The sequence below is a fragment of the Colias croceus genome, chromosome 7 (assembly GCF_905220415.1).
Source record: "Colias croceus chromosome 7, ilColCroc2.1".
Lineage (NCBI taxonomy): Eukaryota > Metazoa > Arthropoda > Insecta > Lepidoptera > Pieridae > Colias > Colias croceus.
The window spans coordinates 1388878-1405284 of record NC_059543.1 but is presented as its reverse complement, the minus strand read 5'-3'; the positions used below and the strand labels follow the sequence as shown (position 1 = coordinate 1405284).

Genomic DNA, 16407 nt, shown 5'->3' with positions numbered 1-16407 from the left:
AGAAAAATACGTCTACTTTTCATTATTATCCGAGTTCCCCCCAATTTTTATCTCCTCTTACTGTATCTATGGATCATTCGACACAGTAATAAATCATTTTTCCTTCGCCATTCTACCCTTGTACATTTTTCTCCCTCCTTATGTTGGTAACGAGATACACTTGATGCCAGTTTGTTTTGTTTTTATTGCAATAAATTAAAGATAAGTACATTACTTGTATGTAGCTATTGTTTTAATTATAGCAATGTAGATTGAAGTTAGTAGCCAATTGTAATAATAGTAGGTTTGTAGCCAATTGGTTGATTTTATTATATTGTTTTTTGACGCGCCGTCGACATGTGGCGACGGATGAAGTAACCTCTGCCGCGGCCGTTCACAACTTGCCGTTCGTCTGTTAGAACTCTATAAAAAAAAACTATAAAAAAAAATGCCATACATTGAACCTAGAATACAGATTATACGCACGTCGTTAATTGCTTTGATTTTAATAATTTCCCTTTTTTTCCTAATATTTTATGAGTAATCTATTAGTTATTTAGTATTAGTTTTGCATACACTGATGACGTAAAAAATAGTTAAACAAACAAAATTATGTCAATTTTTTTTGCTATTTTTCCTGAAAATCCATGTTTTGTTCTCTGTAAGTCTGACTTATTTCGTATTACCTACCTTTATTAATATATTTAGCTAGTATAAGTAATATTATGTTATCTGTGATTTTACTGTGAAAAAAACTTAAAATGACTTCCATTATTTTATAAAGCATTCCATACACAGAAAAATAGAAATAAAGATTGCAATAGCTGGTCACAATGGCCTGCCAAGTGTTGCCTTGTGCCTTGATTGCGATATTATCTGTAAAAATATCACTGGCTTTTAAATCTATGTGCAATATAAACTTGCTGTATTGAAGTTGGAACACGTATGTTTTTGAAATTGGGTTTTCGGTATTATAACGTGTATTTATTTATTTATTATTTATTAATACTTTATTTCACTTAGAGCCGATTTTTCAATCCTTGGTTAAAATTTATCCGTCCAATAAAGTATTACACAAACATAATATTAAAATGTCATCTGTAAACTTTCAAATAAGTACGGACAATTAGTTTACATTTTTGAAATGGTAGTTTAATAACTCTTGTTTAACACCTTTTTGTATTAAAATTAAACAAAAAATTACTATTATAATATTTATTAGCAACAGTATTATCAAAACGTCAATTTAAATAACATTCACAATTTTAATACACAAGACCAGCTTAGTAAGTTTTAATTACTTTTTTCACATTTTAAAAGGATGATGTAATAATAATGTAATGTATGTATGTATGTATGATGATGATTTTTAGTCAAAAAGTAAAATTAATCAAATATTTAGTCAGATTCATCGTCGCTAACTACAAGACGTTTTTTCCGTTTCGGTATATTTATTGGCGCGTCTTCATCACTGCTATCTGTAAGATAAAACATTATTATTAGTTAGTACATATAATATATTACATTTCATATTAAATTAAATCCATTATAATGTATAATAATTATTTTTTATGTCTATATGTTAAACAGTAAAATTAGTCAATAAGGGTTTAACCGAGACCTTTAGTCAATAACCTTATTGACTAATTTTATCGGTCAATAAGGTTTTTGACTGGCTAAGGGTTTTGACTGTAACATATACATGTACAAAAACATATCTTTTAAATAACAAAAAAAAAAAAACACTTTATTTAAAAAATATCAAAATTATTCGTCATTTTTTTTTAGGATTATCACTACTTATCAAAGATAGGAACTATTTAGTTTAATTTAAAAAAAAATGTGTGCGTGTACTATAAGTATACACACGTAAGAAGTGAAACTTCTTATGACCTTATTAAAAAAAATAATTTACTATATGCAACTTTACAGAAATACGTCTAATCACGCGTGGTAGTGTGGCTAACACACAATATTTTAGTGTATGTATTTTATCATACGTATATATTACACACAACAAGTATTTAAATATTTTATTTCATATTTATATTCGTATTTAATTATAACACAAACATTCATTACACAAAAACACAAGAAATACAGACATGCATTACACTTATACAAAATAATTATAATATTTATTATTCTATAGCATAGTCGCGGTATTTGCGTAGTATGCGTGCCGCGACTAAAATTATCACGGATCCAGCGGGTAGATCGTAATACTTTGCATCAAGTTTCTTCATTGTAAAATTAACTAGTTCGATCTTAGCTATTGAATACGCTCATTGTCAGTTTCTTTAATTTGGTGTCCTTTAATGTTCAAAGTGTTGTTTCACGTGTATAGTAGTTATAAACAGAATCCTCTCTCCTTCTGTGTAGACTGTGGAGTTAATAAACGATAAACAAATTGTGAGTGTGTGTATAATTAGTGCATAACCCAAAACTCAAAAGGTACTGTGCCTACATAGTCATTTACACGCACCCCACAAATTGGTGACCCCTCTGAACAATATATATATATAAAAACTATGTCCAGTGCAAGTGATTCCGAAAACGCTGATCGAGTTAATACTCAAGCGCGAAGGTGCGTCAAAATGGCGGAACGACCGTTGCACGTGTCGCCCGCCCAGCAACCATCTGTTAATTTACGGATCCCACCTTTTTGGCCTGAAAAGCCTGCAATATGGTTTGCACAAGTTGAAGGACAATTTGCTATTATGAACATTACTGACAATGCTACCAAATTTTATCACATATTGGCAACATTAGATCGACAGTATGCGGTCGAGGTCGAAGACATCATTACCGGCCCTGCTGATTATGTGAAATTAAAATTGGAATTAATAAAAAGATTATCCGTGTCCAGAGAAAACAAAGTGAAACAGCTGTTGATGCACGAGCAGCTGGGACTACGCAAGCCGTCTCAATTTCTGCGGCATTTGCAGCATCTAGCTGGTCCCGAAATTCCAGAAGATTTTTTGAAAACGATCTGGACCAGCCGACTACCTGCTGGATTACAGCCTATCGTTGCGTCACAACCTACGCTGTCCCTGGACGCCCTGGCTGAGCTGGCTGACCGCGTGTATGACATCGCGGCTCCCACTCCTCACGATGCGGCGACTTCTTCACCATCATCTTCAGCAATGGACGACTTGGCACGCCAGGTGGTGGAGCTGACGCGCCAGGCGAGCGCGCTATCCACCCAAGTAAGCGGTTCCCGACCCGGTCCCCGTGTGCGCAGAGACCCCTCTCCCCATCGTCGCCAACAGTCTTCTTCTCGACGATCCCACTCTAATTACCGGCGTTACCCCATCTGCTGGTATCATAACAAACATGGCACAAAAGCTAACAGATGCATTAAGCCATGCGACTTCAAGGCATCGCACGACACGAAACGCGTACGACATTCAGTGATGGCGACTAACGCCTGTCCCATTTCCCCTGGTCGTCTTTTCATTACGGACCCCACTCTAAATGTTGAATATCTAATAGATACCGGTAGTGATATTTGTGTTTTCCCTATAACTGCTGTGTCTGAAAAAAGATGTAAGACTAACTATCAACTGTGTGCTGCCAATGGTTCCGTCATCGATACTTACGGTTACATTCAATTAAACCTTAACTTAGGCTTACGTCGCGTATTTCCATGGCGTTTTGTTGTAGCAGACGTCACTAAAGCTATTATTGGCGTAGATTTTCTTTCACACTACCGAATTATTGTTGATGTAAGTAAAAAACAATTGATCGATGGCTTAACCAATGTCAGCAGCTCAGCAATAAATTGTAATATGATTAATTGTAATATTTCTAGTGTTAAGGTTGTAACTGGTGGTGATACTAACTATCATAAAATTTTAGCGCAATACCCAGAACTAACACGCCCCGCTGGTACTCCAGGTATTGTCAAACACAACACTACACACCACATTCGCACAACTCCTGGCCCTCCCGTTTCCTGTTCCCCTAGGCGCCTGGCTCCTGACAAACTTAAAATTGCAAAGATGGAATTTGAGGCTATGATAGCCAACGGAACAGCCCGTCCATCTGACAGCCCGTGGTCGTCTCCGCTTCACCTCGCATCGAAGAAGGACAATGGATGGCGTCCATGCGGTGACTACAGACTTCTCAACGCAAGAACGATACCAGATAAGTATCCAATCAGGCACATACAGGACTTTTCACACTGTCTGTCTGGTTGTACTATATTTTCTGTCATCGATTTAGTTAAGGCGTACAATCAGATTCCTGTTTCTGAAAGCGATATCCCGAAAACAGCGATCACCACACCCTTCGGTTTGTACGAATTTCCTTTTATGACCTTCGGACTTCGCAACGCAGGTCAAACTTTTCAGAGATTTGTCGATGAATTGACGCGAGGCCTAGATTTCTGTTATCCGTATCTCGATGACTTCCTGATATTCAGCAGATCAGCACAAGAGCACGAAGACCACCTGCGCCAACTCTTTACCCGTATGAGAGATTATGGTGTTCTTATAAACACAGCCAAGTGTGTCTTCGGCGCTCCTAAGGTAACATTTCTAGGCTACGAAATCTCTGAAAAGGGAACCAAACCTTTGGACAGCAAGGTGCAAGATATCGCCGATTTTCCTGTCCCAAGAACTGTTCGAGAGATTCGAAGATTCTTGGGCATGGTCAATTTCTACCGACGTTTCTTGCCCAATGCTGCCCAAATTCAAGCACCATTAAACGCCTTGCTTATAGGTTCCGTCAAAGGTTCTCATCCCGTGGTCATAGAAGGAAATTCGCTGCAGTCATTCCAAGACTGCAAGAAAAGCCTCTGCGAAGCTGCACTCCTTGCTCATCCTGCCAGTGAAGCTAAATTAGGACTCGTCACTGACGCTTCAGATACAGCGATAGGTGGAGTCCTACAACAGCTTAAGGATGATGATTGGCAGCCACTCGCATTCTTCTCGCGCAAGTTGAGCCCGTCACAGGTGAAGTATTCTCCATACGATCGAGAGCTCCTTGCCATCTACGAGAGCATACGTTACTTCCGACACATGCTAGAGGCTAATCATTTTACGATCTATACTGACCACAAGCCGTTATGTTACGCTTTCCACGAAAGGAAAAGTAACTGCACGCCGCGTCAGTATAGACACCTCGACTACATCTCGCAGTTCACAACCGACATACAGCACATATCAGGTGCAAATAATGTCGTCGCTGATACTTTATCGCGCGTATGTGAACTGCAGAGGCCGGTCGATCTAGAAGAGATGGCAAGGTTGCAAGCTTCAGATCCTGAACTCACTGCGCATCTCAAAGGCGAATCATCTCTTCGCCTAAAACGGATGAATGTACCTGGAAGTCGTACTCCGCTGTACTGCGACGTCAGTACACCGACTCCCAGACCTTTCGTTCCTACACAACTGCGTCAGCAGGTTTTCAATTGTCTGCACTCATTAAGCCACCCAGGTGCAAATTCTTCAGCCAAGCTCGTTGCACAAAGGTTTGTCTGGCCTTTAATGCGGAAGGACTGCCGCGAATGGTCTAAGGCATGTTTGACCTGTCAGCGCTCGAAGGTAAACAGGCATGTCGCGTCACCTATTGGTACGCTCGCTTTACCTTCAGCGCGATTCAAACATGTCCATATAGACCTAATCGGCCCTTTACCACCTTGCGGTGATTATCGGTATTGCCTAACAGCCGTCGATCGCTTCACGCGATGGCCGGAAGCTGTACCACTTACCGACATCACCGCAGAAACCGTCGCGAAAGCTTTTGTGTCCTGCTGGGTAGCCCGCTATGGTTGTCCAACCGACGTCGTTACTGACCGCGGTGCACAATTTCAATCGGCCCTATTCCAGCAGCTCGCTAAGTCTATCGGCTTCGATCACCGTAAGACAACGGCATATCACCCGCAGTGCAACGGCTTAGTGGAGCGCTTCCACAGACAATTGAAAGCTGCAATTACCTGTCACGCTGACGCAAACTGGGTAGAAACACTACCTCTCGTGCTTCTCGGCATAAGAAGCGCCGTGAAAGAGGATCTGCACTCTTCCTCAGCTGAGCTGGTTTTCGGTGAACCACTTCGCCTACCAGGTGAATTTTTTGGCCACGACACTTCGTCTTACACTACCGATATCACCGACTTATCAGCTCGGTTGACGAATTTCGCCAGGCATATTCGCCCCGTACCAACACAACATCACGGCAAGAAAAAAATATTTATCTACAAAGATTTAGCCACATGTAGTCACGTATTCCTTAGGGAAGACGCACTGCGTGGCTCCTTACAACCCGCATATTCAGGACCATACGAGGTCATTTCAAGAGATCACAAATTCTTCAAAATTAAATTAAAAGGGAAGTCAACGACGGCAAGCATAGACCGCCTTAAGCCAGCCTACTTACTATCGTCTCCTACTGAAATCCTTCCTTCTCCCGCTCCCGCTCTTCCACCTCCCAGTCCTCCCCTACCTCTTCCCAGTGCTCCCGTGGCATATACCACTCGCTCTGGGAGGAGAGTTCACTTCCCAGATTTTTATCGCCCTTAACCCGGTCTCTGGAGGGGAGTGATGTGGCTAACACACAATATTTTAGTGTATGTATTTTATCATACGTATATATTACACACAACAATTATTTAAATATTTTATTTCATATTTATATTCGTATTTAATTATAACACAAACATTCATTACACAAAAACACAAGAAATACAGACATGCATTACACTTATACAAAATAATTATAATATTTATTATTCTATAGCATAGTCGCGGTATTTGCGTAGTATGCGTGCCGCGACTAAAATTATCACGGATCCAGCGGGTAGATCGTAATACTTTGCATCAAGTTTCTTCATTGTAAAATTAACTAGTTCGATCTTAGCTATTGAATACGCTCATTGTCAGTTTCTTTAATTTGGTGTCCTTTAATGTTCAAAGTGTTGTTTCACGTGTATAGTAGTTATAAACAGAATCCTCTCTCCTTCTGTGTAGACTGTGGAGTTAATAAACGATAAACAAATTGTGAGTGTGTGTATAATTAGTGCATAACCCAAAACTCAAAAGGTACTGTGCCTACATAGTCATTTACACGCACCCCACAGTAGGGGTAAGAAAAAGATGGCGCGTAACGGAAAAATGTCACGCGTAACTAAAAAATGTTACACTAATTTTTTTTCCAACCCCGATAAAGAAGTTTCACTTCAAAAAATATTCTTCGCTTTTTAATAAGTACTGAGAATTATCAATATTTAAATATAAAAATATACATTTTACATACCATCATTACGTCGTGGTAACGCACTTAAAATATCCTCTGTGTCTGGTAAAATCTCTTGATTGAGTGTTTTCTTAGCAAACGACAATATATCTTCATCATCTTCGTCTATTCTCGCTAATTTGTTCACTTGTTCCTCTGTTTCTACGCTACGAACTCTTTTACGACTGTTTCTTGTATTATTTTTATCAAATACATCATTATTTGTTTTATTTTTATCACCGTCATCATCACTATCATTATTTATTTTGTTTGTTGTATTTTCATCATCATCACTATCACTATCATCATTATTTAACAAAGTATCGAAAAGTGAACTTTTCTGAACTCTTTGTATATCATTATTTTCAATCTGTCTATTATCATTAGAATCAGAATCATTAGCCATATCTATAATAATATCATTATTTCTTTCATGGTCATTATTAGAGTTTTCATCATTTTGATTATCATTAGAATCAGAATCATTAGCCATATCTGTATTAATGTTATTTGTTTCATTATCAGATATATTTGTGTCAACTATGAGTTCTTTGTTGATAGCTTTAAGAATGATTTCTCGACGCTTCCTTATTGTTTCGTGGTGTAAGTCAGCTGGTATGCGCCAGTATGTCTCCTGGACGAAACAAATATTTATATATGAATTAAACGTTCATACTAGGTGAAAGGTAAGACGTTAAGACACATTTAGACAGGAGCTTCTACTCATGAAACTGAACAACTTTTGTTCTACAACTTTGCTGAATTCGTAAAAAAAAAATTGGACTTTGTAAGGAAACTTCGCTAATCAGCTGACCGACTTACATACAAAGTCCAAATTTTTTTCTACGAATTCAGCAAAGTCATAGAACAAAAGTTGTTCAGTTTCATGAGATGAAGCTCCTGTCAAAATGCGTCTGACGTCTTACCAGTCACTCTGTACATTATGACTTTAATGAGCGATTTATATAATAACACGATATAATGTTATATGAGGACATTCTAGCAGGCAACCTACTTGGTTGATGGTTGAAAATTTAGTATAAAGTATAGTATACAAGAACGTATACAATCCATTTAAATCTTTAAAAATTAACACTATCATGCATGTTTGTAGCTTTCTTTTTGTGGAAATTCATAAAAATCGGTCCAGTACTTTAGGAGCCTATCTAAAACTAAGGAACAAATAACAAATCTAATTTATAGTTCAATAATTACCTGTTCATCACTAGGTGGCATAACTCCGACAGCTTTAAGAACCTTCTGGAACATTTTATCTTCCATAGCGTCTATGGAATCTTTGGATATAGGTACTAAGGGAGTGCCTTCAGAAGTAGGGTCATAGCCCTCGGCTTCTTGGTCTAGGGCTACCTCTTCGAGGTTTTCCGCTAGCCAGGTTAGGGCTTCTGTTTGACCTGTGATGGAAAATTAATTTTAATACGAGGTAAGTAAGGTTATATTAAGTAATTTGAGTACTATTGTTAAGGAATTCAGGTGATAAGCATATTTGAAGGCTGTATTACCTTCGATTACTATGTTTACAGTGAAAATTATTTTCTTTGGTATGAATTTTTATTAAGTTCTTAAATCATAGACTAGAATGTAATAAATGGGACAATATAGTCTTAACTTTGATAAAGTGTTATCTCGAACATTAGTTAAACTATAGATATATCTGGTGTAGAAACGCGAAGTTTATTTAAGAAGTATACAAAGAAATTGCAATATATTATTATGGAGGACGCTGACTATAACATTCTATCAATCTATTATACTCTATATAATATAACAACTATAACATTCAGCAGACTGAAAATCAGCGCTGTTCAGGTGTTAAAACCCGACAGCATGGCTGAGTCTGACCCGATTGCTATGTAAACTATTGTATATTTTTTTAGTAATATAAGTAGTTGTTAAGTGTGTGTAACATGTGGCAATAAACATTTTTCTTTCTTTCTTTCTTTCTATCAATATCTTTAATCTACAGCTAGCCTATTAATTTATGCAACTATTTTTAAGTCTAGTTATAATCTTCGAAAAACTCAATATTTTCAAATAGCCCCATATTTTCATTGACCTTTTCCACGGTTCCAAAATAAACTTATCAAAAGTCGGAAAGTTGAAAATGTTTTATCTTTGAAAATTACCTATTCCATTTACATGACGCATTTTGAGGACTAAACTTTGAGCGAATATTAATAGGCGTTTCGCATAAAGTTTTATATTAAAAACTTTCCAAGTACTCATGACTCTGGGATGGAATTCATTATTTGGGAAATAAATATTGCTTGCGGCTTATATTTGGCCGATTCTTTTAAGCCGATTTCAAAGGGTTGCGGATTTTTGTAGAGTATAAGAAGCTTTTGGTTCGCTTATATCAATAAATATATATTGGGTCGTCTGGTCCTATGTATTTTAATGTCACTTTGACGTATCGGGATGATACATATAAAACTAGGTTTCCGACCGCGGCTTCGCCCGCGCAGTCAAAGAATAACCCGCATAGTTCCCGTTCCCGTGGGATTTCAGGGATTGCGTCATTTTCCCGGGATAAAAAGTAGCCTTTCTCGGGTATCAAAATATCTCCATACCAAATTTCATGAAAATTAGTTCAGTAGTTTAGGCGTGATCGAGTAACAGACAGACAGACAGAGTTACTTTCGCATTTATTAAGTATGGATTATGGATTATTACGTTGTTGTTGTGTACGTTCCATTTCAATGTCAAGTGAAAGTCAATAGTACGAAATTCCAATTTCGGACCACGAGCCGAGCGTGACAATACATTATACTCAGAATTTATATGAAACATCAAATAAAGATTTTTATCCACAAATTGTTAGACGAAATTTTTGATTTAATATTTTTGTGGATGAATAGTTGTCAGTGTATTTATCAATATTTCATGTCTGCTTAGCTGTCGAATACTATAAAAAGCTTTTCTTTGACTCGTGGCACATTCGTACGAACCGTGCCTAGGGGCTCGGACGTTGTTTATACGACGTTCGACCCAACCCTCACTTTATTAATAGTCGTTGACTTGGTGCGATTTGTTATCAATAACAATTATTGTCTATATCAATTAGGCAGCTGTGTAGAATTGCAGTACATACTTATTACATTCAAACTAATATTTAACCCGGCCTCGTGTTTAATTTCTTATATAAGTATATACAAATAATAATTTGAGATAGGAGAAGTACATTTATCTTACTTATGAATATTCTCATTTCAGAGGAACTTATGCTTTATATTTCTGTCCTCGAAGTATTTTAAGACATGGCGACTTGCCTGGCAGAGATGGCTTTGAGCCATAAGGCCGCCATTTGTACATTTTGAATGGTTTTGTTGTATTTTTATTTTATAAGACTTTTGTAAGTACAATAAAGAGTAAATAAATAAATAAATAAATAAGACTATTTTTATATTTTTATTTATAAAATTCCTTACGCGAATCAATATGATATCTACGATAATGTTCTACACAAAATCTTTTATATATAGATAAATACAGATTCAAAATATTTATTATATATTTTAGCACAAGGGAAATAATATTTTACTTGATAAACGCGATCTGTTTACTTGCGGCATGTCGCAAAGTGAAAATATTTAAAAGCTCCTATCTGTAGAGGGTAGAAATGGAATCTTTATTTACGCGTTTACTTTTCCGAGTGTCAAGTACCTGAGTGATCTTATTATATTTTTGACTGACTTGAAAAAATAGCAATCTAGCTAGGTACTTTGTACGAATTTTAGCATTGATTAAATTAATTTATGTTTTGTAGTAGTAGTAGAGGAGGTCCAATATTGGCCTTGTTCGCGTGTCTGTTTGTAATCATACTTCTCCGAAACGGCTTGACCAATTTTTATGAGACTTTTGTGTTTCGGTAGATTCTACTTAGAATTTTTTTAGTTAAGTAAATATAGACATAGACATGTATACCAAAACTATAAAGTGCATTTTTGTCTTGTACCAAATAATTTAAAGCCGATATATTATACTTCATATTATAACCTTGTTCCTTTTTTAATACGCTTATCCTTGATAATATTTTCTGGTAGACTTTTCTTTCGCGTTTAATATGTTCATTTTCATTTCGTATTTTGATTTAAATCAACATCAAATCAAATTTTATATTGGATATTCTATAAATAACTTGTATTTTTATTTATTTTTCCCATAGCTTTTTGATTGGTAAGTTGGTTGGTTGGTTACTAAATGAGATTTTTGTATTTAGAATTAAATTAGTTTTTTTTGTGTCTATTTTTATGAGTATTAAAAAATCAGCTATTGAATACTTTCGGAATAAATACTTGCTACATTCAGTATTGTCTTCCACAAAGTTGGTAAGTGTTGGTAAGTGTGGGGTAAATAAAATAATGAAAAAAAAATCACGTTTTAATGTTAGTTAGATAGAATGTAATAGTTAGTTGACTGGCCGGTTGGCTTGGTTGGTAGTGACCCTGCCTTTCAAGCTACTGGTCGTGGGTTCGATTCCCACCCGGGGTAAATATTTGTGTGATGAACATAGATATTTTCTCTGTGTCTGGGTGTTAATTATCTATATAAGTATTCATTTAAAATTATATATGTATGTTTATGTGTCATCTGGTTTCCATAACACAAGCGAAAGCTTAGTATTGGAACAGATCGTGCCGTGTGTGAAAATTGTCCCTAAATATTTTTTTTTAATACGTTATAACCATGGCTAATATAAATAAACATGAATTTTAATATATAAATAACATTTACGACCAAAGGATACATGTATAAGGAAACTTAACATTTTTTTTACAATAAAACTTACCATTATCAACAGCCTGTACCATAACTCTTGCTATCTCTTTCGCACTCATATCAACTCTCTTGTTATTTCTTTTCCTCTCTTCTTTCTTTCTGGGTTCTTTCTTCTTTGGTTTTATTCTAACTGGTGATGGACTTCTTGAGATGTCTCTTTCTGAATTCGATTCTTTGGATTCGGAGTCTGTGTCATCTGAAATTCATTATATTTTGTTAATTTTGATGTCAAAATTAGTTAAATATGATAAAATTAATTATTAAATCAGCAAGGCTCATCAACATAAATTGAACCTTTAAAAGAAATAATGAGGTATTTATAAACAATTCTTATATTGCTTTTCAGCTTTCTAGCTATCACGGTTGATGAGATACAGCCTGGAGACAGGCAGACAGACAGACAGACGAACAGAAAACGAAGTCTCAGTCAAAAATTAAATACTAAATAGACAAATCAAAAGAAACTTTGAATCAAAGATGAAATAAAGCTCACAAAAATTTGCAACAACATCTACTCTACTCTACTCATTTCGATATTCTAAATCTCACCTTGAGGGCCGCTCTTTTCCTTTCTCTGTCTCTTCTTACGGCACTCCTTTTTGTCTTGAATCAAGCCGAGTTCTAACAAACGGTCTATGAAACTGCGTTTTTGTCGTTTTTTCGGCATTCTGGGCATTATAAGCGCCATTGGATCTAAAAATAAAACTATTATTATAAAAAGGGAACAGAAAGGGAAACATTTTGATAAATACAAATAACTCTGCAAAAACTGATAAAATATGTAATAATTGTGTATTAAAACGCTTACTCGAAATGAAAAAAATTCTGGTCATAAATTGAAATAAAAAAAGTCTGATTATATTATTTTTAAAATGCTATCCTATATTTGAAATCGTAAACTAAGCAAAATTCTTCATTGGAAATAAGTCTAATATTTCAATTAAATTTAATGTACTGAAAAATATATTTATAAATTTAGGTCCTAATCCATCTTGATGGATTAGGGATCTTAGGACTGTCCGGTTGGCTTGGTTGGCCTTCCAAGTCAGAGGTCGTGGGTTCGATTCCCACCCAGGGCAAATATTTGTGGGATGAACATAGTTTGCTCTGTGCCTGGGTGTTAATTATTTATATAAGTATTTATTTAAAATTATATATGTATGTTTATCAGCCAACTATGGGATCAGATCGTGCCCTGTGTGAAAATTGTTCTTAAATTTAAATTTATTTATATTAGATTATCGATCGATGCGATCAAAAAATAAAAATGTACAAATGCGGGTGAGCAAACGCCTAATATTCTTAACTACATTTTGTTAAACTATAAATGAATACAATATAAAAATAATATCATACATGTGATGTCAGATAAGTTTCTTCCAACTGTACGAACAAGAAATCTTTAGAGATAAAACGACATAAGTTTTATTGCATCACGGAACAAAGAAATCGATCGGTGTCATGAAACGATACTGCTATAGTTGTTTTAAAACTTTTGGCTTATAAATACTTTAAAAAATATATAAATTTTATCGTTTATTTTTTTTTAGCAAGATGCTAGTTTTATATTATTTTGTTTCGTAGGCAGTCCTACTAATATTATAAATGCGAAAGTTTTTGTGGATGGATGTGTATGTTTGTTACTCTTTCACGCAAATACTACTGAGCCGATTACAACGAAATTTAGCACACATATAGTGGGTAACTTGGATTAACACATAGGATAGGTTTTATCCAGGAAATCCCACGGGACAAACATCCACAAAATAGTTGTACATTTTCTTCCGTTATTATTTCATTAGGTTACGGAATTCGGACAATAAGATGGAGTCCTACAAACGTGACTCGGGCCTATAACAGATGTTTCTGCGTAGACTTTTATATGTAGGTCTTTGATGACAGTGTAGTTTTGGATGTATCAAATATGTAGGTCTAGTTTTAAGACTTTTTTTAAGAATTTCCTAAATAAAACGCAAAGATGTCTGACTGGCTGGCTTATAAACGCACAGCTTAAACAACTAGACAGATCGGGATGAAATTTTTTATAAATTGTACCCCCAAGGAGATCAATTTGAATTGTTTGATTAAAGTTTATACCATGAAAATTACTTATTAAATTACTAAAACCACGGGCGCAAGTGCAGCGAGAGCTAAATTTATGTCTGTAATATAAGAAAAAAAAAAAAGACTTGGAGTAATCCAAATGACCAAGTACCTACTAAAAACAAAAACTTATTCCCTTAAAAATCTTACTCCTACAAAAAAAACTTTTTTTTAATTATTTACATACCTTCTGAATCCTTATACTGCGTCCACAATTCTTCCAACAAGGTATCTTCTTCCTCACTAAACTCTTTCTGTATTCTTCTCTCCTTATTACTCTTCTTGGTTGGTGCTTTGAATATAAGCCCCAGGTCTTTTAGTTTGGCTATCACGTTGCGTCGGGTTCGAGTCTGGTCTATTAGATTGTCTAGGATCCAGTCTATTACGTCTGTAGACAAAAAATAAATATATTTATTGAACAACATCATTGCAGTATATAATGTATGTTATATGTATGTGTGCGTCATACTATATAGTCCTGTGGTTCTTCAGTTTTAGGGCAGTTGTAAAACCAGTTCAATACAAGCTTACAGTCGAGTCAAGTGTTTCATTACCACCAACCATTGCACCATTTTACATTGAAATACATAAAAATAAAAATGGTCATTATTACGGGTGAACATTTTGAAATAAAGCAAAATGTAAGAGAAATATAAACAATCCGTGGAGAACTTTTAATTCTCCTTCAAATATAATGTGAAATTTTAAAAGAGTTCTTCATATCATACCAGAAATAAATAAGTAGCAAATTCCAACCACCCAAATTGACTTAGGATAGAAGTGATAATAATAGAATAATATACATTACTCGGGAATCTATCGAGTTTTTCTAGTAGCGTGGAAGAAAGAAACTTTTTTTGGTTAAACGCGCTAATCTCAAATTATTGATTTGAATTAACAAATATTTTTGTACTGTAGTCAGTTATACAGGGTGTCCCACCGTTGGTATACTAAGCTCAAAGGAGGTATAGATTTTAAGGAAAAATTTAGCGTATTATTTACGTGATCAATGTATGTAAAACTACAAGTCCCTTCGCGCTTAGTATACCGATAGTGGGACACCCTGTATAAACAACTAAATTCTATCCTGTTCAAGTTGATACGTTAAAATGAAATGAACCTCGTTGATTAAATTAGTTAAACGATTGATTACCGCTACACCGCACATGCTTTGATGCTGGGTACATGTCTAAAATACATAATATACTGAAACCCCACTTTGTCTTATAAATTTCAATGTTTGTGTATGTCACATGTGTGTGAGTCAAATTATATGTTTGAATTAAAACTACTCTTAGTTTTAATTCAAACATATAGATTGTAGATAGTTTATCTTGTGTTTGTTATGACGACTCAATAGTGCTATAGAAGAAGTCTAATTGAATAAATAAATGTTTGATATTGAGTTTATACGTTTAGAAATGAAAGAAGTTAATAATTTATGAAGTCTGTCTTTGTCCCCGTTCAGAGATAATATGTCAATTCTTGGTTTTTTTTTTATTTTATAAAAATATGTTTCTTCTATTACTTTGTGATTGCAAGAGACGGTTCCAACACTAGCTGATATATCTATTACTAGCTGCTCAGCGCGGTTTCACCCCCGTGGCTCCACTCCTGTTGGTCGAAGCATGATGATATATTATAGCCTATATATAGCCTTCCTCGATAAATGGGCTATCTGACACCGAAAGAATATTTTAAATCGGACCAGTAGTTCCCGAGATAAGTGCGTTCAAGCAAACAAACAAACTCTTCAGCTTTATAATATTAGTATAGATATAAAACTTTTTAACGTTAATTTTCATACACTCGTCCTTTTAACTGACAGATAACAGATGAACAGAAACAATCCGCAAATATTGTAAAATGAATTTTTTATTTAATATAATATTCTTTGTTAATATGGCGAACAATCAAAGCCTTGGCTGACCACCACAGTCAGCACAATACGACTGATTTAGACATAATGGTACACCACCTAACCACAATATCTTGGATAATTCTGTACAGAAATAACTGTTCTTGACGTTTAGTGAATAGCTATCGTTAAAACGTTAATTATCACGGAACAATTATTCATAACAAATAACTAAAACACCTTCAGTAATGGACAAAATTTTAATGTGATATCACGAGATTCAAGCTAGCTTTCAAGTACAAAAATCAGCAAAATCGGTTCACCCAGTCAAAAGTTCTGAGGTAACAAACCCAAAACAAAAACAATCCAATCGATCTCCTTTTTTCAAGTCGGTTGAAAAAGAAAAATACGAAGTATTACTGACTAGGTCCCCT

General features: G+C 35.2%; 1 protein-coding gene across 1 annotated transcript in view; it reads right to left on the bottom strand.

Annotated features, from left to right (window-relative positions):
• Nucleotides 1-1179: 1179 nt before the first annotated feature.
• The window catches only part of LOC123693191 (protein timeless homolog), a 38109-nt gene continuing 22881 nt past the window's right edge, over nt 1180-16407 (bottom strand). The window contains exons 18-23 of the mRNA XM_045638192.1: nt 14303-14503; nt 12562-12705; nt 12023-12208; nt 8431-8627; nt 7237-7849; nt 1180-1457 (exon numbers count right to left, since the gene is read on the bottom strand). Of these exons, the coding sequence (XP_045494148.1) occupies nt 1378-1457; nt 7237-7849; nt 8431-8627; nt 12023-12208; nt 12562-12705; nt 14303-14503 (1421 nt within the window). The 3' untranslated portion in view covers nt 1180-1377. The remainder of the gene's footprint in view (nt 1458-7236; nt 7850-8430; nt 8628-12022; nt 12209-12561; nt 12706-14302; nt 14504-16407) is intronic.